A 25,720-nucleotide genomic window follows, 5' to 3' on the forward strand; every position below is an offset into this window, starting at 1 on the left:
TACTGGGATCTTAAAAGCAGGAAAAAAATCAATTTGGACAGGAGTCGGAAACTTAGCTCTGAAGTTTTATGCAACCTTATTTGAAAGCACAGGAGAGAATGCACAGAGATTGGTGCCAAAGAATATAAGGGCCAATTTTCCAAGGTGCTACTAATACTGAAATGTCACTGAAGTCAATGGAAACCCAGGCTATTTTGCACTTCTTAGAAAATGTTTGAAAAGTGAGGCCATAACAGGGACCTTGTGAAATCACTTGTGGCACCTGTATTCCCCTGCAAAGTATGTACCAGTGCAGAAAGCAGAGGTTATTTTGAAGTAGAGGGGTGAAATCAGCTGCAAGGAAAAAAGAAGTTATTATTGGCATAGTGTAGCATGATCAGGCATTCATGATATGTGCCAGTACCATAGAAGATAACAACTGTCATCAATATATTGCAGTAGGAAAACCAGTGTTCAACCAAATTTACCAATTACTGTATTTGAACAACAGATCAGAATATTTAAGTGTTTCCTTTGAACATTACAATGACCAATGTCCAAATATATTGAGGATTTTCCAAAAACACTTCCTAAATTCAATACATTAGGATTCAGAAAGTTCAGAAAACAAACAGCTTTTTAAGGAGTGACACAAAGTGTCACGAAGGACATTTCTGGGGTTGCCAGTATTTCACTATACATGGATTAATCTTTTTACCTAAGTGAAGGTAGAAAAATGTGACCTTGGACCGAAGAAAGCAGTGAAAATGTGTGTCTGTGCAGCTGTGGTGGCTCAGGGAGAGCCATGCCCAGAGCTGGGGCACCCCTTTGTCAGTGCCCCCCATCACCAGCAGCTGAACTGCTGATGGCAGAGCCTGTGGCACAGGAACTTTGCTGTGCCTACTCTGACAACCTCATCCAGAAGTTTCCATTTACATTGCTCACCTCACGAGTTCTCTGGCTGAACATACTTGCAAGAGTAGCACAAAAGATTGCCACTTGTCTTACTTTAACCTGTGGGTGTTTATTATTTATCAGCACTGATAGGGTTATTTGCATGGCAGACAGTTTTTTTCTTTGTTCATTTCTCTCCCCAGAAGTTCTTGGAAATACTTTCTTCTAAGACACTCTTATCAAGGCAAGCAGATACAAAAAATATAACAGTTTCATTGGAAAAGAATGAATGATTGGGGAAGGAATGCACAAATTGAAATAAGCAAAATCAGTGTACCTTACACAAAGATAAGGATACTCCCAAGGAGAATGTTAAAAACTTTCCATTTGTTCTTGTTAATTATACACTTCGTCTTCAAAAACGGGCAAAAATGCAAAATATTTTTCCTTCATTTTCCACATATATAGAACATCTTTTAATAAAATTATCATTGGTTTTAGTAGAATACATTTTACAGCCTGATAAGCATTGCATTACACAGGAAAGGAAAATGGCTGTATCATTTTCTATGCTCCTCTTATTTAATATAATATCTCTGACAGCCTGATGTTCTCACAATATTCTAACGTTACATTACTACAAAGCACGATTTTATAAATTTTAAAGGTCTGTACAAACAGGAATGTATTTTCATACAGAAAACTTGACACTATCACTGCACTTTTCTTCAAAAATATTCTTTTCTTTCTTTGACATTTTTTTGGCTTACACAACAGGGTGCCAAACATTTGTGACAGCTTACAATAGAAAAACAATATTGCTTTTAGTTAACAATGTTAGCTATGAATATATATTGACAGCATTTTCACTGCAGATTTGCTGCCAACATAATACAAAGCAAATAGCATTCAATATGTTGGAACACTCAGGGGAATTAAAGAGTTTCAAAAACAAATTTATGGCATTAGGTGCTGAATGCTAAATCTAATGAAAATGCAAATTCACAAGTATCTCCTGCACGTACTTCATGTGAAGGAATACAGTTTGGCAAAGTGATAAAATTAAGATTGTTTAAGTTGAGAGAAAATTATGTTAAAGTGCCTCTGCTTGTTTGGCTTTTTATAAAGCCAGTTTTACCAAAAAGATTAATATTTTTCCCAAATTCTTTCTGCTTCTCTTCCCTTAAGTACATCAGAAAGAGACCATAAAAAACTCTCAATTCCAAATGCTCTCAAATGTTTTGAGAAAATACAAATGCATAGTTGCATAATTTCAATATTTGTAACTTTACTACTCATTATACACAAACCCAAGTGCTCCCTTGAAAAAAAAGAAGCTGAGTTTTGCTTTCAAGTCTGTACATTTATTATCTACAAAACAGGGAAAGAAGTGGGTAGAAATTATGATTTAAATCCTATTAAAATACAGTAATGCACTGCAACATTGTAGTGTCATGTCCTATATATTAAAATGTATTTGTTAAACCAAACATTTATTGACTGTACTTTATAACTGACATGACACTAATAGTTTTTAAACCATTTACAAAGCAAATTAATGTAGGTTAACAATACCACACTGCCAAGGAAGCAAAAATTGATCAGATTTTGTAGCTGTTGAATATAATCTTTTATGAATTTTTAGATGAACTTGGTATTTATCATTACTCAATTATAACAACTAGTTCAACACATTAACAATGCTTGCAAGACATAAAAATATTATGTAGGTTAAGAATTACTTGTTTAGTTACCTATAAAGCCATATTGTTGTGAAAATAAACTCTTCATAGATTACACACTGCTCTGACTGAAGGTATTTTGTACCTTCTAAATAAAAAAGAAAAAAAGAAAAAGTATTTTTAGAACATTATTTGGGTTTATCCACTGAAGTGAAAAGTTATTATAATCCATAATTATCAAAACCACTATAACATGCAACAATTTATGAATTTCAGGTTTATTAGAATGCTGAATGAAACATGTTTTAGGATTAAACTTGGCCCTCACACACAGTTTACCATAAGACTCGTACTACTTGCATTATAGAATAGTCTAAACTGCAAAATTATACAGTCCTTCCTCCTCTGGTGAGAGAGCCACAACTCCACATTTAGATCTGCAAGGGAAAATCAGGAAATGCAAAGCTTCACTGTTTGCTAAGCTATGAATTTGAAAACACACTTTCCAGCACATCAAGCACAATATGGGCCAGTATTGCACAAGCATCCAAGGAGTTAGGGGTTTAGAAGCAGAAAGACTGGGGAAGATGGAGTAAACACAGTTAATTTGTTAACATCTACTCTGTGTCTTTTCACCAACTGTCAAGGAAATCATATTTTACTTTTTTTTTTTCAGTATGTGCTTGGAAAGGATTTCCTAGTAACCTACACTAAATCTCACTGAAGGGTGACAACAGAAATCAATATGTGTCTCCGAAGAATAATCTAGCCAAACATTTACATTTAGAATATTCATTTGTATCTTTGCATGAGAAAATCCTGGGGGAAAAAAAAAAAAAGAAGAAGAAGAAAAAGAAATTCCCTTCCTGCATACATACCATCTCTTTTTATAGGCTGATTTTTATAATGATTTTTATAATTTATTTTATAAAATAAATATATATTACTCCATGTAAAATAACAATTGACCTAGGTGGGTAGCTGTGTCAACCGCTGCTTCAAAGAAATTAGTTTGGTCCTTCTGCAGCCATAGGGAAGAGACAACCCATAAGGAGCAGCTATTGTAGTTTCATCCTGGCTGTTCCAAAGCCATGGAATTGCCATTCCACATGCCTGCCAGGAAGGATATTCAGTTTAATCTGGCTATTGAGGCAGTTCTAAATCTAACACTGGAGGTACCCAGCATCACTGTCGAATTTGCAGGGGCAAGCAATGCCCTACCAGGAAACCCACAATGCTCTGTAGTGCTCTGATTGTGGGACACGGTGGGATTAGTTTTGCCCATAGAATTCACAGGAGATCAGAACACGAACACACAACGAGCTGCAGTGCCAGCAGCCCTTCACTTCCCTGCATCACCCCTGAGCGTGACATGGTCCTGCATTAAACTATGCAAAGGCAAAGGAAAACCTGCCAGGAAAATCTGCACATGGTTTAATGTATCACTTTTAGTAAAATTTTAATCAGTGTCTTCTGTGAAGCTTCATGTGAACTCTCAGAGGGTGATACGAGGACAATGAACACAACACCCTTCAAAAATTATGCTACACAACAAGAAAATTAACTTAGTGTTCCACAGAGAGTCATCAGTTCAAGACAAGAAAAAGACAGTCAGATTTGTCATTCCAGTAGAATTCTGTTACAATGTTCAAGGTTAAGACTCTGAATTCATGGACCTAAATGTTCATTTGGAGGATATGTATATTAAATGGGCAAAAATGCTGATAAGAATGTTCTTCTCAAAGTTGAAAATTATAATCAGGAAGTGGTTGTCCAATTTGTTGTCACTTAGCATGGAAAATTATCAGGGAAAAAGGAGACTGATAAACAGAAGTGACAGCCCTGCTCAGTGACTGGCTTAGAGGAAACAAATGTTTTGGGGCAGATTATTTATATTGCTTATACCAAGCTACTAAAAGCTTCAGAAAGATTATCCTTTCAATGACAATGTAAACCCTATTCAACAACGTGCACTAGATTTAGCAGAAATACATGCAGTTGTTTTAAATCTGTACTGAATATGTTCGACTGTATATACATCCTCTAGTAAAAATAGTAATAAAAAACTCATTTCTACTTGAAAAACCTGCCGAGCTTTAGCTCCTACGTAACATAATGCATATTTAGACTAGCACGTTATTCAGTAAAAGATGTCCAAACAAGATGATTTGATGTTGGAATAGTCATCTCAAAACAACCAGAGCAATGTAAGGTAAAATAATTGTCAAGTCAATCTCTAGCTTACACTTTATTGCAGAAATAAATTGAACTCTGCTCTAGCTTTTTGACATGTAATTCTGATACTAATGGGTTCAAATCCATTTCTCTTTGCTCTCTTTCCTAACAGGAAGCTTTATGTAATACTGTGTCAGAAATCTACCAGTTACTGGCTAATGTTTCCCTTAAATAAAAAGTCTCTGCCTGTAATAGTATTAACAGCTGCCATCAGTTTACAGTAATGAGCCACAGTTCATCACGGGAGTGCTCCTATGGAAATTAGAAGCTTCCATGGAGCTTCTCAATTCACACAAAAAATGCTCAGAGCCATCAGGAGCCGTGGTGTAACAGCAGAGATTGTCTGTGCGAGGCTCACGGGTCAGAGCCCAAACTGGGGGGACTGCTCTCCATCTTCACAATTGCACAGTTTATTATTTTGCGTTGTGTATAAAGTACAGCAGTTCTATTTGGAGAGTCAATATATAAATCCAGAGTTATTTTTCTTAATTTCTCAAAGCAAAAAATTACAGAGTATTTCACAGCCTCTTCAATTGATAAATTAAAATGTATTTTGCTGGAAGAAACGTAACCATTTTACTATATATCATGTAGTATCTTGGATAGCCTATACAGTTTTCCAGTTTCAATTAACAGTAAAACAAAAAAAAAGAAGCAAAACAAACAAAAAGCCAAAGATAAGTAGCTACAAATCATAGTATTTTAATTGCATTTGCTCCCCTAAAAAACTGAAAATGCATATCTTAATGCTTGATAGCTCCATAATTCTATAAACTAAGCATATACTTATAAACAGTATTGCAATGGAACAAAATATTTAATTGAGATCAGGATGGGATTTTTCTGCTGCATTTCACATTGTAGGAACTTTGCTTCCTATGAAATCAAAGGAAGATATAGAATATTCTGGATGAAAAAGATAAAAAAATCTAAAAGCAGGAAAGTTTAAAATATTTCATCTTCACTTTTTCAATTTAATATTTTTCTTTTACATTAGTTCTAGGCTTCCACATTCTGATGTAAAGACTTTTCAGTGATAAAAGGAGAATGAAACTGAATTTGCATGGGAGACAATTAACTCTGGAACTAAAAAGGGGAGTATTTATTCAGAAATCAAAAAGTTTTTGAAATGAAATAAAAGCAAGCATGTCACATCACTGACATCCAGACCATCATAGTGCTGATTTTGTTTATGGCATCTATAATGTATTTTTGACATTTTGAGTGACAGATGCCACCAAAATAGGAAATTAAACACACCTGGCCATTAGTTGCCTGTAAGCAAAAGTGTGAAATCTGAAACATAGAGTATGTGTGCAATCATTATTGAACACTGACATCTAAAATGTTCTTAGAGACACCTGAACAGAACAAGTTTATGAATTTAACACTGTCTTGCCAAGAGCAAATATTTCATCAGGAGAGCTGTTGTTTTTCTACTGCTGAATATTGTCTGTGTTTACTAAGCTATCTGCACTCATTACTTTTTGAAGGATGATACATGTCATGACAGCTTTGGATAATTTCATGGAGATGCACATTATATTGCACTTACCAAAGCTTCACATGCACCCTCAATCTATTCCAAGCACAACTGAATTATTGATCCAAAATAAAATTATATGTACTTGAAAGGATTCCAACTTGGAAGAATCATCATTTATAAATCTAATTTTATACATAACCAATATAAGCACAAGTTTCCAAAATGGTAAAATTATTTTTCTTCAAAACTGCAGTATGTTCAATTGATTTTTTCTTTTTTAAAATGTTGAGACACACATGCAATCTATTTTAAATGTCATCACTTTGTTTCTTATTTAATTATGATTTCATATGGCTTCCTCAGTAAGTAAATGATTATTTCAACTGCTATACATATCATCTAACCCTTTGCACTTTTGACTTCCAAAAAAATTGTATCACTTTCCAACACAGAGATCAGTGAAACTACTTTTAAAAAGTACAATCGTTCCTTTGAAATAACCAATTTTGGTTTAAAATACACTCTTCAGTTAATTCAAGCCCTTCTCTTATCAAAACTAATGGATCTGGATTACCACATGATACGGTACCACCAGACCCCACAAAATTTGCATCACAATTCTGGCTCCACCATTTTTCCTCCCATTTTTTTTTCAAGTTGAAGGGCATGTGCAATACAGACAAATCATCTTTTTACCCTGTAGTAACACTGTTGCTTAAAAGGTTTTTTCCAAATGCACTCACCTCAGCCTCTCGTGTTTTCAAGGCAGACAGATAGATATGCATGCACATATGTATAAATAAAATATACATATTCACTCAATTACAGCTTATGGGAACTTGGCCAGTGCAGTATATGCAGTGCAACACTGTGGTGCACAGTGATACCACCAAACTAAACAAAAGCAAACCAAAAGTTCAGCCCTGTGCTGCTTCTGGATTCTGAAAGGAATCCCAAAGGACACAAACACATAAATCTTTTGCTCAGCTGTTGTCAGTGAGCACTAGAGAATTTTCAGGGAATCCACTCTTCAATGCAGATTAAATTCATTTACCTGCATAAGAATCTGATTTTTCATGATGATGTTTCCAGAGAACTTTGCTTTCTTTTTAATCTTTATTAGGAAAAAAAATCTTAACTTCAACACTTCTGCAGTATATGTCTTTCTCCAAAGGAAAATAAACCATGATATGATAATTGAATAATAATGACTAACAAACCCAGCTGCCTTAGTTGAATGTTAAAGTTTAAATCTTGACCAAGTAAACTCACAACTGAAATCCACTATTTGGTAGCTAACAGAGAAGGACAAACTTCACTCACATTTGAAATAAATAAAGATGTGATGCTGCTCTATCCAAAGCAATACTAAAACTACAGTAAGCAGTGAATTAAAAGTTACAGCAGTGATGCTACTACAGTTTCATCCTAAAGTCCAAATGGCAATGTCAGCCAAAAATATGGGTTACTCATACCCCTTTAAACTCATAAAATTAGATTATTTTTAAGAAAAGTATCAGAATGAAGGAAACAACTTTATACAACAAAACTGGTACATGAAAAAGTTAAGTTTTTGACTACCTGCATAAAGGGTGAATAAAATGCCAAAATACAGGAAGAATTAGGAGTATTTTTCTAGCATGCTAAAAATTAAGAGTACACAAAGATTGGTAATAGCTGAGAGCTTCCTAAATAGGTAAAATTCAAATAATCTAGTGATTTTCCTTGCAAATTATTATAAAGAGCTATTAAGAGAGATTAAAGGAGCTGTCCAGAAGGGGATTAATAAATTATTAAAAAATGAGTGACATATGCCTAATTTAGTACAAAGGTACATGTAATGAAACACACTACAGAAAATACATATTTAAGATTGGTTAGGAAATGTTGCAAAAAATGCTTTATTCCTTCACTTCAAATTTAGGCACTTCAAAATTTCAGAACAGGACTCTTTCATAAAAACATGCACTTTTATACATGCATTTTCCAAAGCTCAGTAAATGTAACACAGCCCTTAAAACACAGGAAAGAAAATATCTGTCTTCTAAATGGGAAGCGAGAACAATTGTAAGATGTTATCCTGCATCTTGATACCAGTAACTTAAATCCCCAAATGACAGTAGAGCAAAGAACGTCTGCTTAAGAAAAAGAAAGTAAAAAGGCAGCCTATTTCCAACTTTAAAGTGCTTTTGATGTCATCCTCCCTCCATCTCACTTTGGGTGCAGTTTCTGCACAAATTCACTGCACAGACCAAGTTCTCAGGTCAGCAAAAGGGGTTGAGTACCTCCCATCACACCTGCTTTTCTTTCTTTCTTTAACCTTCTCCAGAACATATCAGCTGCTTTACCAAGAGGCATTGCCTTGCCCTACACACGCGCCATTCATGGCTTAAACAATCACAGCTGTAACATCCCAAAAAAGTTGTCTGCTAAGGATCACCGAGTTGTTTTAGGATAGTAATAAGAGGCCTGAACATACTATAAAATCCAATGTCAATAATAACTATTTCCTGAAAATCTAATCAATTAAAGACAACAGAGATCTTACAGCCTTCTATATTTTACAAAACAGTGTCGGACAAAAAAAGAGAAAACTCCACAATGACAGTTCCATATGTTCATAATAATGTCCAGCTACAATATTCTCTGTCTTACCTTGGCATCCTGCTTAGATTTCTGGAGAACAGGCTATCCTTTTTCTGAGCCATATACAGAATAGAAAAACCCCCAAGAAAACATGAGTCAAAATTCTAGTTTCAGTCCAACTGCAACTGAAGTAACAGAGAGAATGCCTTTGAAGTAAATAACATTTGGTTCTTTGATTTTAACCTCAATCTGGATTGATTTGTTAACTGTAAGTAATGATCAGATGGTAGCTGCCAAATATCCATTCTTCTCCTCTATCCTCCTTGGTATATTTTGTCAGTACCTTTGTGATGAAGAACTCCAAATGTGTTTATCAACACTTACAGAACAAAATTTGGCACTATTAGGAAACCCCTTCTGTTGGAAATTCTTTTTTTAATCTCAGTGAAAATACCATTTCTCAACATGATTCATCAGACAGCAGAGCTGTTCAGGGTACATACACACACAGAATATTTCATGAGGCCTAGATGTGCGTTGCTTATTGGTATAATATGGCTGCTGCTTGTTAAACTAAAATCCTCACAGATATTTTTTAATCCTTTCATCAGTTTGTTCTATTTAACTTTTTCCTCAAATTTCTCAAAAGTAAATTTTGAGGACAGACATCATCTTTTTCTAGTGTGGTTACAGCAACTGGAGCAGTGAGTGTCAACTACTAGACAAGAATTTCTGGCTATAGTCCTCAAGAGCAATAATTATTACTTTACCTGTAAAATCCTCCAATATTGGTATATCAGAAAATTTTTAAAATTTATCACATGTATACATATTCCTTTTTTTTTCATGAAAAGCTCAAACGAATCCCTGTTGCCACTAACTGCACTAAAGGCATTCTAGTTCAGAGGTAATCTTACACCCAAAGTGCTATTTAAAATACCTGAAATGCAGTTTGGAGATGGAATTTTGTCATCCAATTTCTAGTTCCATGGAGGAGAAATTTAGTAAACTTATAGATGATGTTGTAAAAGCCATGGGTGAAGTAAATAGATGACCCTGCCCAATACTGAGCATTATCTAGAAATAGCAGCCTGGGGCACCTCTATAATCAGAGAAACTGGAGGCTTTGCCCATGAGCCCACCTGTTCCACAGCAAATCCTATTTCATTCAGTCTCCCTTTCATGGATATGTGTAAATCATAAAAGTGTCTGTGTTTTTTCTTGCATATAACATATCAGTTTCATTTTATTCAAATATTGGCGTTAATTAAATTTACAGAACAAATAACAAAATATCCATAGCTCAGACCTGTTTAGACCAAGTGACTCACAAGTGAGAAACCATACAAAGAGACCAAAAGATCAGCTTTTATATCTTGCAGGTACCTTATATGACAGTTCTTTTCCCCCATGAATATAAGGCAATAAATATTTCTTTTGATTTTTTTCCTTGCTAAAAACATATAAAATAAAATGGACAACATAAAATGTCTGATGCAAAAGTCCAAGTCATAAGGAGGAAGAAATTAATTTACCAACTTCCAAGTAAAACAAAATTCTGTTGGTTCTACTCCAACACAGGGAAGTGAACATCAAAAAAACCCAAGTTTATAATAAAATTCTAAAAATAATTCTGAAAATATTAGGGCTGCCACTGGCGTGCTATGGAATGTGGCTCTATTACCTGCCCCTGTTACCAAGGCACAACAGCAACCTCAGACATACGGAACAGGAGCAAGGAAGCAATCATTCTGAAAAAGACTTCTGTCTGATAGGGAAAAACAAATTAGACCTGAGTTTCCATAGTGATACAGCAACAAAAGGCTGCTGCAATTTCCAGCTGTCTATACTGAGACAGGAACAGAGCAAAGGGACTACAGTCCCTTCTCTGTAAATTGGGATTAGCGTACTCAGAATTGTCCATTAAATTTTAGTTCCGCACTATAAAGAAAATATTGAAAGAACTGGAGGAGGTAGAATAATAATAAAAACAAGAAGTTCTGCAAGAAGCAAAATTACTCAATGCTATGGATTTGGATTTCATGGTTGGATTCTCTGGTATCTTAAAAATGCAAATTCCAATGAGTACTTTCTCCTATTCATCTCCTCTGTGGATTCTCTGATGTTTAATAAGAAATGATCTCATACCATGGCCTGTGTGCCAGTGGGAACACTAATGGGTCTCTTGCCCATCTGGCAGCCTGTTTTCCCAGAACTTACAGGAATTCCTGTCCAGTGGTGCTGAAACTGGCCAAGAGTTAAGCAGCTATTCAGGGAGAAAAGAGAGGAGAGAGATGGGCAGCCATACAAAAACCTAGGCTAGCAAATAGTGTGATCCTCTGAGCTTTGCTTCCTTGGGAAGTGCCACTAATTATCAAAGGGTTTGAAAGATTCACTTATGATGAAAGTCTAAAGGCCCCAAAGCAGAAAAATACTTAAAAGGTAAAGTGGTCTATTGGATATAGGGCTGCAAGAACCAAACATGATAGCTAGCTTGAGACACAAATGATGAGGAATGTTATAATTTACAGAAATATAAATGTTAGCCAAGGATGATGAGGATTTATTTGTACCAAGAGGCATTATTACTAAGCAGAATTGCAACTGGGAATAGTGGTATTAAATAAAGGAAGGCTTTAGGCTAAAAATCAAGCAACACTGCAAGTGAGAGGAGTCCATAAAACAGTTTTGGGACATAGGAAATGGAGGCTCCACGGCTTAAGTTAAAACCAGAATGCAAAAAAATCTGTTCCCTATGGAATGATAATGCAGAGACAGTAAGATTGGCAGAAATGTTTAATAGGTCTTTCTTTTCATTTATCACTAGATCAATAACACAAAATACCACACTAATAGACCATATATGAAACAAATAAAGGGAGCTAAACTCTTTGTGAGTTCTCATCCAAATGGCTGAAACCAGACCTAGTATATGTAAATGTATAACTGTGCCTTCCTCACACTTTACCTGTATGATACATCAAAAATAAATACAATATTATACAGGTAATAATTTATAGACAGTTATTAAAATATCTACTTCTACACATAAAGTGGTCAAAGTTACTTGTGTACTAGTGCAACAGTTTTACGCAATACTGAATAGTTTAGGTTTCCCCATTATTGTTTTCCAGTAAAACATAAAATCAAATAATCAAAATGTAGAAAACAGATTACACAGTATGTTTGATGCAGCAACTTCTAACTTTCATTTAATATAGCCGAGCTGTAATGACTAATACTGCCCATGGCCTCTAGTACAAAGACCTAAAAAAGGTTCCAGACTAGATTACGTCCATGCAGGTCTCATTTTAACGGAAATTGGAGAGATGGAAAAAAGATTATAGGAACACACATTATAAAAACAGACCTCACAAGTCAAACTTAATAGTGGAACCATTCTCTTTCATGTAGACAACCATGAAAACAAATATCCTGTAAGCACTAGATATATATTGTATCTTTCTATCCGATCTCTTTGCCTCCTTGAGACAGATTCCCATTCATCTCATGACTATATAATTTGATCACAGTTGAGTAAGGCACAGCAGGGGAAAGGGTCTGTCTGATAAAGTATCAGGCTCCAGGAAGAAAGATAAACAATTTCATGATTTCTAGTTGTAACAGGAATGGTACAGTGGTGGATATTAAGATATTAGTCTCGTAGGAATACAAATCGCAAGCTTATGCAGTTTTTTTCTCTTACTAAATATGTTTTAGTACCATTAAGTAAAAATGACAGACCGATTCTCACAAACTAAGGCAGGCCACCAAAATAAAATGCAAGGTGAATGTGAAAAGGGAAATTAAATGTTTTCTGATTTGTCAATGTGAAAGTTTGTATACAACTTTTGCAATGTATAAGTGAAAAAATAGAGCAAGGAAGTTTCTTTCTCTTGGGGCATTTTTACTGCAAAGAAACATTATTTAAAAGTAAGTAAAACAGTTGCTTCTGTCAAGTAGATTCAGATTTAAACCTCCTCTTTCACAAGGGACACGTTGGCAAGCAACTCCTCTGCTACAAGTCACTTGAGAATGCCTGTTTGCAAAGCTCCCTCATTGTTCTACGTGTATTAAATGAATGATAAGTGATAATATTTGAACAGCTATGATGGACATCTTTTCCACATATTAATACACATATTTGGTTGGAATATAAAGCCACAAATATATAGCAGCCATTATTGATACAAGTTCTTTCAGATGGCAAACATTATCATGTCTTTGCAATTACCTCCTGTCTTGGATAGCTGAAAAGCATGGTCACTCCCAGTCATGCTGATACCTGCTTTTATTTATAAAAATTCAAAGAACAAAAACACATTTTAAAGCAATTTTTAGTTGCAGATCCTGGATGTTGTCTTTTTTGTTTAAGAAAATATATTCCAGACTAAGCAATTTTTAAAGCCATTGTACCAACTACTTTGTCTCACTTACCTGTGATTCTTTGACATTTTCAACAGTGAAGTTGAACCAGACTCGAAAGCGCGGGTTACAGGTGTCTGGTCTGATGAACAGGTCATACTCAAACTCGGTGATGTGGTCCACTCTTCCAAGGTTCCCTGCCAGGAACACAGGAAAAAGGATGCATTTTAATGAAAGGCTGATCAACTCTCCAGGAACTACATTGAGAAAAGGTTTAAAAATTTCTACCTCTGTTGCTTAAAATACACAAGTATAGTAAGTCTTACAACAGTTCATAATTATTTCTAAAGGCCTAATCATAGTCCAAAAGTAAAATATATACCAAAAAGAACACAACACAGATTTTTATTATTCAATCAAGCTGATCTTTAGTCTCCTCTTATCCCAATATTCCAGTTCTGTGTCTTAACATCCTTTTAATTGTTCCACTTCTCTTTTTTCCATTTTTCTGATGATGTCTCTGAACATCTTTTAGCTGCCACCTGTATGGATTTCCTTCTTTCCAGATGCTGCTCATGTTCAAGCCCCTCTAAGATTAAAAAGTCCCCAGATTTCTCCCTGGCTGCTCTGGCTGGTGCTCCAAGAGTCCCTTTCCCCCCACAGATAGGCCAGCCTTCCTTTCCTTAGAGATTCAAAAACTACCTCAATATTTTTCCTATACCATTTACAGCCACTATCACCTCCTTCCAAAGACAGGAACGAGATTTTGGCTCAGCTTGTTCCTAGTGAATTTCACGGAATAATGTTTTTAACTATAGTCAGAACGACATTGTCCCCTATGGCATTATTCAGCAGGCAGCCACACTGGCTATAGAAATGAAGTTCAGCACTGGGAAAACCCACTAAGTGCTTTTAAATTGCTAAAATGTCATTTTTCCTTTGAAGTGTGCCGAGATTTTTAGAGATAGGGCTTAGACTGTCCATTTCACTTATAGACTACAAAAATAAGACTTTACATTTTCCTGATACAACCTGAAACTCATCTCACAGGGTCTTGTAAGACAGGGCCATTCTCTAGCTCACATGCTAATTATGTTTATTTTAAAAAATAAAAAAATAGCACTAAAACATGGATTACAAATATATTTTGGGGGTTAGATATATATTTTTGGGTTGGAAATACACCGTTGCATTCAAATACCTATTTATAAGGCTATTTGAGCTAAACAATTCCCTCCTTAGCAAGTCCCATTACGGTCAATGGGACTGCTCTCTGCTAACACACTGCTCAGAACCAGCACAGGCAGCAAAATTTGGCTGATCTGCTGTTCTGGGCTGAAAAAGAAATCTGAAAAAAAAAAAAAAGGATTTTAACATTGTTCATCAACATATTCCCAGGATTTCTTCCTTATCCTAAATTGTTTCTGGCTCTACTAATGGAACATTTTCAATCTTCCCTGGTTTTAATGTTATCCCCTACTTTCCACATCCTTCTTTTCAGAAGAAAATTCTCTCTGCTGTTTCCCTCCACAAAGACTCACTCCACGCTCACAATCTGTTCCTGAGCACTCGCCTCAAGGAGACACTTGGCACTGGAAATATTTCCAAACCCAGCTCTATTGTACAGCCAGAAATCCTCTGCCAAACACAAGTAGTGTCACCTGGCACAGTGGGTGCCCATGCCCAGGTGCCAGCAGTGGGGCTGCAGGTGGAACTCTCTGAGCCTGGTCCAGCCTGGTCCCAATGGCCCCTGGCAGCTCTATCGTGGGCACAGCGCCTGGCACAGCCCAGCCCCTCAGCCAAGGGGGAGGCAGCTCGGTGAGAAGGTGTATGAGAAAGGGAAAAACCCACACACAGGAGTGAGGGAGTCTGGGCAGAACCCGGGCTTGAGGAGGAGGAGGACAAGGAGTGGGGTGCTCTGGACGCCAGGCAGAGACTGCCCCGTGTCCTGTGGGAGAGGCTGGAGCAGGAGGCTGCCATCTCCTGAAGGAGCAGCAGCCCACAGAGGAGCCAGGCTGGCCCTGGGGAAGGGAAGAGAAGGGCCCAGGCTGGAGCAGGGGAGCTCTGCAGTGCCCCTCTGGAGTGAGGAGGGAGTAGAGCAGGGCGCTGACCACAGCCCCCATCCCCCTGCGCTGCTCCCCATGTGCGGGGTGAAGTTTCTCCTGGGAAACAGGGAAGGCCAGGGGAAGGCAGTGTTTGAAGTTTTCGTTGTTTCTTACTGTCCAAACCTATTTTAACTGGAAATGAAAGTGTTCCCCCAGTGGAGTCTGTTTTGCCTGGGAAGGCCATTGGTGAGTGATCTGCCTGTGTCGGTATTCAACCCCAGAGATATTGTGCCTTATTTTCTCGCCCCTGTGTTGTCAAGGAGTGGGGATGAGAGAGTGTTGGATGGGCAGAAAGCAGCAAGCCCAGGCCAACCCACCACATCTCCTGGCTTTAGGTGAAGTCCCTGACACAACTAAATGCACTTTCTGCCACAGGGGTCAAACCCGTCACTTACTGACAACAAAAGAACTCAAACCTTAACATAAGCTATGATTATTATCCAAAGTAAATAAGAATAGTAAAACCAAGGTATTGCATTGTAATATTTTTAATTAAAGGTCTTTGGTTTTGGGCTCCTCGAATATTTTAGGTGGGCCAAGCTGTTTATCCCAAAATGTTGGATTCCATTTGCCTCACAGGGGACAGTTTAAACTCTCTCTGGACAAAGCCTGGTGTGTGGATGCCCAGACTCACTTCAGCCTAAGCTGATCCTGTTGGATCTCTAAGGTTAAGGCAACAGGCTGCACGAACACAGACTGTGGACAAGGTCCAGCTTGTAAACTGCTCTGTATACATGACTCCCAGTGATCCCAGCAGTTCCAGATACGGATTACAGACCAGAGGTGCAAATTTTGATTGAATTACTTCCAAAGAAGGACACAGAAGCAATTAAATTCATATTTGAAGTTCAAAGATCATTAAAAACTTGTACTGCAAGGCATAGGAAACTAAAAGATCATTAAGTGAATAATTAAAACAGAGCAAAAGGAGGTCTTGATTTTGACCTATTGCACATTTCAGTTTCTTTTTCAACATCAAAATGAACTGAACTGTATGGGGGACAGATGATCCACTCAAAACTACTTTATGGAGTCTACAGGATCCTCAGACTGCAGAGGAGAACTGGACCAATGTCAGTGAAATCAGGGGTGGTAAAGAGCTGGTGTGCTGGAACCGCTGCCATCCAGTCTGCTCTGGAAGACCTGTCTACCCATCTCAAATCCAGCAGTGTCTTTAACAATTTGATCGTTGTGTGCTGAAATCCCCAGGACTCTCAACACAGTTTTCTCTCTTGATTTGAATATTCCCTTCCCTTCTAATGCAGTACTTTTCACTTGTGCAAGTTGCATCTCACTTTATTACTTCTACTTCTGCCTACAGAAGTGCCTCTTCCCAGGCTCCCTCGCAGCACATCAGCTGCCATTGTCACCTGCAGCCATTTGCAGTTTAGTGTCATTGGTTCATTTCATTAGCACACGGTTTCTTCTCTGTCTTCCAGATGCTAAATAGGCTGGACTGAACAGTAATGCCTTCGGTAACCAATTCAACAAGTTCCTCATGCTCAATAGACTATTGTTTGTAATATCACAGCCTTTGCTCACAATCTGTCAGTCTAATTTCAACCCACATAGCAATGTCATTAAACAAGACAGCAGTTTTGGTATAAAGAAGCCCAGAACTGTAGGAACAAAACACTTCCCTGATTTAAGAGTTGCTTTGTAGAAAACTGATAATGCCAGAGAAAAAGGTGTCCAAGAGAGGATATAAACTTCCCAATGTTCATCTCATAAACAAACTGAACAGTTTTATGTACTGCCTTCACACTGCTTTAGTCATGGGAAATAGATTTATTCTAATGAATGGGAGTTATATTCCAATACCTCAGGTAAGTGAAGTGCATTAGAAACTATGAAACAGGAATTAAAGCATCAATTACAGCATTCCATTTAGACATTAAACCATTTTAATACTTTAACATCGAAAATAAACTTTTTTTTTCTGAAGTGCAAACCATTTCTAACCTGACTTTTTTTTTTTAATATCTCTATAAGGTTCCTTAAAACTTCTCTGTGTCCCAGAAGTCTCCATGCAATATGCAATATGCACATTCTGCTTTGCAACACCTGTGGTAAACAATTTCTGTGCTGAAACGATGACAAATAGAAGACAGAACCAGACAGCACCAATTCTGAGTAATAGTTTTCAGTCTTGACACAACTACTATAAGACCATTCGCATGCAGGATTTATTCTGTGTGCATTTCTAGTCTGAGAATTTGTGGTATCAGTGAGAAAGTCTGTCCATACCACAGTGGTTAAGTGTGTTCTTCTAAAATTAAAGCAAAAAGTCTCCCATTACTAAAACATCAGCTTTGCTTTACATCACTTTGGGTTCATGCCCACATGAACTCATCTCCACTCCATTCAGTAAACACAGAACTTACACATATGAGATTATACAACATTTTTCAAAGCCTCGTCACTCCACAATTTTTGATTAGCACTATATTTTGGGGATAATATTATAAAACATACTAATAATGATATTTAAGGTATATGTAAGATTAAAGAACTGAGTAGCATGACCTGCAAGGGAAAACAGCCCAACAACATTATGAGCAGTAAAAGCTGAACTGACTGGCATTCTAAGACAATTCTTGTTTACTTTTTTTAAAAGTTTGGGTGCACATCCACTTCTCAAATGGCTTTCTGACTGTATCTTAAAAGTAAACCAAACAATTTATTAGGGGAGCCAGCACTTTACAAAATAATATGGATTTTGTCTCCTATGCACTCTGAAATTAGTTGCAGGGGTTTTTCTATTATTATTTTCTTTTACAGAAATACTGGCAACAGATCCTTTTTAAAGCGATGGGAAGATGTGAACAAATCAAATTCCCAAATGTCTATAAACTGACTTTCACTTAGCCCTGGGGTTTGTTTGTAAGACACGCTCAATTTTCAGTCACAGTTCTGTTCAATACTCTTAGCATACTGAGAAAAGAGGAGACATACTTTCCTTTAATCATTCAAGCTGAAATTCTTAATTATATTTGCTTAAATTGCTTTACAGAGTAATGTTTAGTGCAATACTCTCAAAATGTGAACAGTGAAAGGGGTCAATAGCATGTTTCAACTTTCTTTAAAAGTCAGAAAAAAGCCCAATGATACTGTTTTATTAATCATGCAACATACACTTAGTCCTCATAAAATATTAATGTATATTGCTTCCTACATCAATAAAAAGTGTACTTTACACAAAGAAAGAAAACCTGCTTAAGAAAATGCCAGCTAAACTTACTAAACATTCTAACAATTATCATAAAAATGCTGGAAAAGAAAATATAGATATGTTAAGCAATCCTAAAATCTTCTTAAACCACACATTGTGCTTGCCTACAGAGAATTTTAAGATGAAAAATAGACCTTGAGGGTCTTAGACAAGCCTGAGGCAATATAAAGAAAAAGGTCAAACACTCTGCTAAAAAGGACCGTTATCTTCAGAACAACAACTTATCAGGCAGCTTGCAGCCCTGCTTATTTACAGTTATTGGTCCCAGAGGAAGTGCACTTCAGCGCGGGGCGCGATTACTTTGTAATGAGTTTGCCAGAAATGGTAAAGGAAACTAATTTGTAACAATGTGCTGTTCCCTTCACATGAACTTTCTCAGCCACTTTTTTTTTTGTCCGGCAATGAATAACTAACTTCAGGCTCCCTAATAAGCAGTGAAAACAGAAGTGCACTAAAGCCGAGTGAGTCGCGAGCGAAATGTGCTGAAATATCAGTGATTATCCCTCTCAGCTGTCCATTACAGTACTCATGATGACCACCAATTCCCCTGTGGTGGATACATAGAATGCAGGTTTCAGGGGGTGGATTTGCACATGAAAATTAACACCATTTGGAGGAAAATAGCCTGCACCTGTCACAGATTAGCAACAAAAGGTCAAATGCCTCCTTTTACACCTAGAGCACTTGCATATTGTATGCCCTGCTTAGAGGAGCCTAATTCTGGTTTCTTAATTCAGAAAAGTGAGCACCATGGTGAACTGAGGAGAAAAAATGAATTAAATCTTGGCTAAAAGCTATCAATAAATCTATTGATCAAGATACATATGAATGGAAGTAGCTGAGGCAATCTCTGTCTCTAAAAGAGGTAGTTTTTCAAAAGAGAATTACACAAAGTGCTCTTCTGTTTTTGTCAATACGCTGCCAGGTTTTGAAATGCTATTTTTCATCCACACAATAAAAATCTTGACAAGTAAGCAATAGAAAATCACTAATACACTTGCAGCTGCATTTCAATCTATACAAATTCTTTAAACAAAAACAACCAAGGAACAGATTGGAATATACATCATTTTCACCAGTTGAACCTGGGATCAAGTCCAAGATAGCCAAACAGTATTAATCTATATTTCATGCAACTCTGTATTTCACAAAATAAGGTGAAATGTAGAATATGGAATACCCTCAATGGAACTGGTCCTTATAGATCATAAAACACGTTCAGATGATAACGCAAAGAAATTTTATCAATATGTTCTAAATGGAACAGGAACTACAGGGACTGAGATCTGTAAAAACTTCTCTTGAGTGAAAGATTAGATTTCTTCTGGAAGGAGTGCATCCCAGAATATCAGTTGTAAATTCCCACTAGCTTTATGGTCTTTGTCTGTGAAAAGAATTTATAAAAAATAGTTTGCTGAGAAGCTCTGGACAATTTCTAACTAGCACTTGATTTCTAAATAGGAAAACAAAAATCTAGTGAAATAGTGATGATCTCTGAAAACCTGTGACGGTTTTTTTGCATCTCCTGGATTCCTGCCCAGAGCATATGTCAGATCCAGATTCCTGAAACCTCAAAGCACATGATTTGAAAAAATATACAGTATCACAAAAAACACATATACAACACCTGTAAATTATAGTTTCAGTTATTAAAATAGTACTTATCAAGCTCTGCAATACAAAGTAATACTCATACTGCCACAGTTACATCAATGTTTTGTAAAAAACCCTTGGTACTCTTCAGCAACAGAGTATTCTTTTAAAAACCTGATGTTTCTGTTAAAATCATAGCAATGTTCATTATGCTTTTGGTCAAGATCTGGACTGCCTTTGAATAATGGTCATGACCATCAAATAGGCAAAGCATTTCAAAAGGACATGGCAAGACTTGATTTGTAGCATCTTTTCTATCTTCCCTCCTCAATTAAGCAAGTAGAAATTGTTATTTCCATTATGTCTTAAGTTTTTATCAATAGTGACATCCAAAGGACAGTAAATCAGTAGTTTTTATGAAAAAGGCTGTACAGGAACAATGACTATCTTAGCTCTTAGCAGCAGTTGGTAATAGTTCATCCCTGGAAAGGGTAAACTGAGATGGACATATTAATGCACGACTTATAGAGACCATGTGATTCTCAGTGAGCTTTTACTGTAAGTAGACAATGTGAAAAAATCTAATCGTGTCAGCTCAGGAAAATTCTAGCTTTATACTCTTCTTGTTTATCTATGACTATAGCATTAAAATAAATTGTATTTGGTTTTTGGGTATGTAAGAGTTATGGGTCTCCATTTGTTTGTTTGTGTGTTTTGGTGTAACGATGCTCATTTTAATGGTGTTGCTCTTGATGTGTAACAATGAGAGATGGATCTGATTTTCCACACCTTTTTGGGATCACAGGCTGACTTCCACTCTTTGCAATATTTTTCCTCACAAGTCATATAAGTAAAGTGCACTGGACCCATTTCCTAAGAGCATTCTGCCCACAGGATCTGGGCCCAGAGTTACTGCTTTTCAGTGGTCCCAAACACGTGTAATGAATAGATCTATAATTCTTTTGTATGGAGTTAAACTGAAGAAATATTAATGATGTGTGGCCTAGACTGAAACACCCACAGGAGTTTTATAAATTAAAACTTCTATCAGAATTGGAGTAGGAGGCAGAATTTTCTTCTACACAGAAAATTAAGGGAATTGGAAACCTGTAAGTAAAAGGGACTGGTTGAAAAAGGGAAGGGTCATAAACCATCTTACATCTATTAGTAAAATATAAAAGAAAGGAGGGATGGGGCCGGAAATGCTGTGGTTTCTTTAACTATAGTTACAAAAAGATTCTCACATTTTAGTAGTCTGGGCAGTGCTGCCAATGGACAGTTTTAGAATGAGCTCTTCCTTCCAGAAAAAAAATATTTTTCTTGGCCTGGCCACAGGTGTTTGAATGACATCTGGGCAAGGGGGAAGGGGATATACAGGGATTAAAATTTATTAAGCAGTAGTTTTGAGGCTCCTCCTACAACGAGGATACTATTACAGATTTCCCAATATAAATAATTGTAAAGCTCAAGCATGTGTTAATCCCAGAGGCCACCTACTTACATCACTTGCAACTTTCTTTTAAAGATAATCCAGAAGAGTAAACAATGCCATTTGGAAAGACAACAAAAGCAACTAGAACAAGAATACTTTCTGTCTTCTTTGTTCCTTAAGTAGAGAAGTCTTAATGGTGATGCCAGTTTAGAGTACAATGAAAAACAGCGACAAGTAATTCTGAAGATTTTGTGATCATGATTGCTCAAAAACCATCATGAGCAAAACAGCACAATATACAACCAGCAGATATCCCAAAATACCACAAATATCATTGTAAAGCAGCAGGTTTACATATGTATTAAGAAATTATAAAATAAAATCTTGCTGAAAGAATTCAATACTTTTGATCAAATGTGATTGATATTTAATCACTTGCAGTCAAAAAGTCTAATTTCAAAATTGCCCTTATCAATAAACACTGAGGCTTTCACTTAAAGGACCTAAAAACCCTGGTGCTGCAAAGCCTAAAATGCCAGTGTTCACTGTGTAGGGAAATTGCAAAGGATGGATAAAATGGAGTTAGTCTCTTGACTCCTCCTGCATCTGTGAAGTTCTTAGAAATTAGGAAAATATCAGCAGAGTCCAAGACTGCAGGACAAATTCTCAAAAAAAGTCAGAAAATCATGTAAATACAGAAACTGGCAGAGGCAAAGCAGCAATGCATCAGCTTAGTAAGGAGTGGCAAGAGTGCTTAAAAATCACAGGCCTGTGCCCTAAGATGGCCATTGCACACCCACTACACCAAATCCACCAAATCCCCAGAAAAACAGATTTCTCTGCTCCCTCTTTATCAATTCCCCAAAGGCCTCCAATGACAGATGGGCAGTTATTTATCCACAGCAGCGAACCTTTGTTAAAGGAAAATCGGAATACAAAGAGGTTTTGCATTAGTGTCACGAAACTCAGCTCTCTTTAACAAAGCGTGTGCTCCCCAAATGGGTCTCTCCCGGCTGTGCCTGTATCACATCCTTTACAGCACAGCTCTTAAAGGAAAAGCATTGGGGGAAATTTCTGTTTGGAAGTCACTTAGCATATAATGGGTGCTATCCTAAATAAATAATTAATAAGTTGATAAATAAATTATAACAACGTCTGCAGCCTTAACCACGGCAGCAACCACCAAGGCAGCTCGGGGAGCAGGAGCTGCTGTACCACAGTGGGATGTACCATTGCTGGTGTGTGGCACAGAATCCTCTCCAAACACACCTTGTTAGGGCCTGATGCTCAGTGCCCAGCACAGCAATCTGTTGCTGTCTCCAGCCTCTAATGTAAAACACTCTCATATTTACCTGCTGCCCAGACATCAAAGGTGTGCAAAAATATATTAAAAACAGTAAAAAGTGTTAAAATCCATATATTCTTTATTCTTCAGTACATTACAACACTCCTAGTTATATAATGCTTCCTACTCAATATACTCATCATTTTGCAAAGACCCTGAGAACACTCATAGTGCAAAAGGCAAAAAAAGTTCTTTCATCCTACAAGAGAGGATGTTCCTGTTGATTTCTTACTGCACACCAATGCTGTAATTCTGCCTTTGGCCTAGTTTGGTGCCTGATACATGGAATCACCATTTTTCCAAGAGAATCCTTCCATAGTATAACTACAGACTGAAACTTGAGTAAAAATGAATAGATGGAAATCTCAAGCAGTTTAGTTAGAATTATATTCTCAAGGACCTTTAAAAAGTCACCAGAGCTGCAAATGGATTTGAGTTTTTTATTAAAAGCAGTATTAGTGGAAAGGCTGCAGGTATTGCCTGATAAAAGAATCATACTCTTTGAGATGGATCCTGAACTAGAACCTTCTTTAACTAATTAAGTGGCTTTATATATAAAACTGTCTTTATTTTATAAAAAAAATCCTTGAAAAAATGTACTGTAACAATAGACTTTCAGTGCAAATACTGAATCTGAATATCTGCCTTATATACAGCTTTTGCAGAAGAAAGAGTCTTATTCCAGTTCATTATAAAACTGAATTTGATTCTCTATGCCATTATCAATCTAGTCACAAAACCAGTTTGGGTGCTAGAAATGTTATTCTCATTCAATACATTAATCCCATTATTTCATTGCCTAAAATTGATATCTTACCATATAATCTCCATGATAAAATTTACAGATAGACTTTCCTGGAGTCTAGGTACATTTTTAGCCATTTCATCAGATTAGACTGATACACAACTTCCCTGCTCATCTCCTCCTCTGTAGCTCCTAGTCTGACATTCCCTTATGGAACAAGGTGATTTCTGTACTTTTCTCTTTATTATAAAGCATTTTCATCCTTCTGTAGGTAATGGAACTTGGTCCTGTATTTTCCCTTATATAATTCTCTGCCTCCTATACCTTGGTATTTTCCTCTCAGACATCAGCTGGTTCTGGAAGTCCCCTGGACTTTCAGCCCTAACAATAATTTTGAAATACCAACACTGTCCATACCCCAACTTCACACCAATGCACTATTTATAATTATGTGGAAACAGGGAACTAAATTACATTGGTTTGTTTTTATAACACTGATAGAGTTTATAGCAGGTCTTCCTAACTGTACCCACATGGATGTAACAGAAAACTGCTAACCCTAATTTATCTTTGTTTAGTTAAAGCTTAAATTAGACCTTCAAAAACCATCTAGTTGATGTTATTTTTTCAATCAGAAGTGATAATTTAAATATTGACATTTTAGATGGCACCAACATGTTTTTGACTCCTATTACACTTACAATTTTTTTTATATCTGAATGTCTGTCTTAATTTTGTTGGGGTTTTTTTTCATTTTGCCAAATCCAGAAGCATTTCCTTTTATTTCAAAGTATTTCTATGTTTGTGGTAAATTAAACATTAATCTTTCTCTGCAAATGTCAAGTGATATTTAAATGTTTTTCTGCAGATAAATGATTATTAATATTAATGCAATAAAATCACAGCTCTTTGTCCTTTCTTTGATATTTAAGAAAAAATTAAGAATGTCAAAACAGTTCTGCAAAAAGAGAATTCATTGGTCTACCATCCACTCTTCATTAGCCTGAGAGGTAAAAAATTACTGATCTTGTGAGACAATGTGTTTATAGAATCAGAAAGGATTGAAAATGAATTACTCTATCAGTGGTAGAGTGTGTATCACTTCAATGTGAAAATGCCTTGTTAAAGTTCATTTTAATTTAAAGCCCCCTTTTGTCATTCAAAAAGCTTTAGCACAATGAAAGAATCTTTGTCACTTTCATAATTAGCCCCTCTTGCACTAAATGAGAATAAAATCTGATCAGAAGTCCATACAGGCAAGGTCATAAATCAAAGAGAAAAGCTCCACAAACGGTCCTGTAAGATGTCCAAAGGCACACACAGCTTGGAATTAAAGCACTGTAGTCAGGATCCACTCCCAGAGACACAGCACAAAAAAGCCCCAATAATATCTGTGTGACAGGCTAAATTTATCTCCATATTCTGTAGCCCTATGAACACATTTTGCTGTTTAGATACAAAAGCAATTTCAGCACCAAGGACAATCCAGGAAAGCAAACAGCTGTTAAAGTGCTACTATCGCCGTTTGCCAACCAAAGTCAAATTAATTTAACTTAATGCTCTCACTTCAAACTGTGGCAGTAAAACAAACAAACAAAAAAAAAAGCCATATATGATAATTGTCAGAAAGCAGGAACAAAAGTTGTATTAACAGAAAAAAAACTCCTTGGGAAATCAAGTTTAATTTTATATAAAAAAGTGAATTTGCAGCCCAGCTCAAACATAAACTGGATTTTATTCAACTTATTTTCATTTTCAGATGAAAGTAAAAAGACATTTTGAAAGATGTAATAAAATTCTCAACCTTGGACAGTTATGGAGAGAGTGACAGCACATCACTCTCTCTACTCAGGGATCAGCAGAACACCAACTGATATCCAAGACATCAACATATTATTTTACTCCCCATGTTAACACAAAATGAGGATTTCTTCAGAAGATGATGCCTAAAACATGGGGAGAGAGGAGGGCAAGGAGAGGGCAAGGCACAAAGTTGATGGAAGACTGTTATAAAGTGGCAGTAGCAATGAGAATTTGTATT

The 25,720-nt window shown here is 36.5% G+C and overlaps 1 protein-coding gene across 6 annotated transcripts in view; it reads right to left on the reverse strand.

The window, feature by feature from the left end:
• The window catches only part of LOC139676330 (BEN domain-containing protein 5), an 893,330-nt gene that overhangs the window by 836,558 nt on the left and 31,052 nt on the right, over nucleotides 1-25,720 (reverse strand). For all 6 annotated transcript variants that reach the window (XM_071565176.1, XM_071565175.1, XM_071565174.1 and 3 more), the window contains exon 3: nucleotides 13,300-13,424. In XM_071565176.1, the coding sequence (XP_071421277.1) occupies nucleotides 13,300-13,424 (125 nt within the window). The remainder of the gene's footprint in view (nucleotides 1-13,299; nucleotides 13,425-25,720) is intronic.

The sequence above is a fragment of the Pithys albifrons genome, chromosome 10 (genome assembly GCF_047495875.1).
Source record: "Pithys albifrons albifrons isolate INPA30051 chromosome 10, PitAlb_v1, whole genome shotgun sequence".
In the NCBI taxonomy this organism is placed as follows: domain Eukaryota; kingdom Metazoa; phylum Chordata; class Aves; order Passeriformes; family Thamnophilidae; genus Pithys; species Pithys albifrons.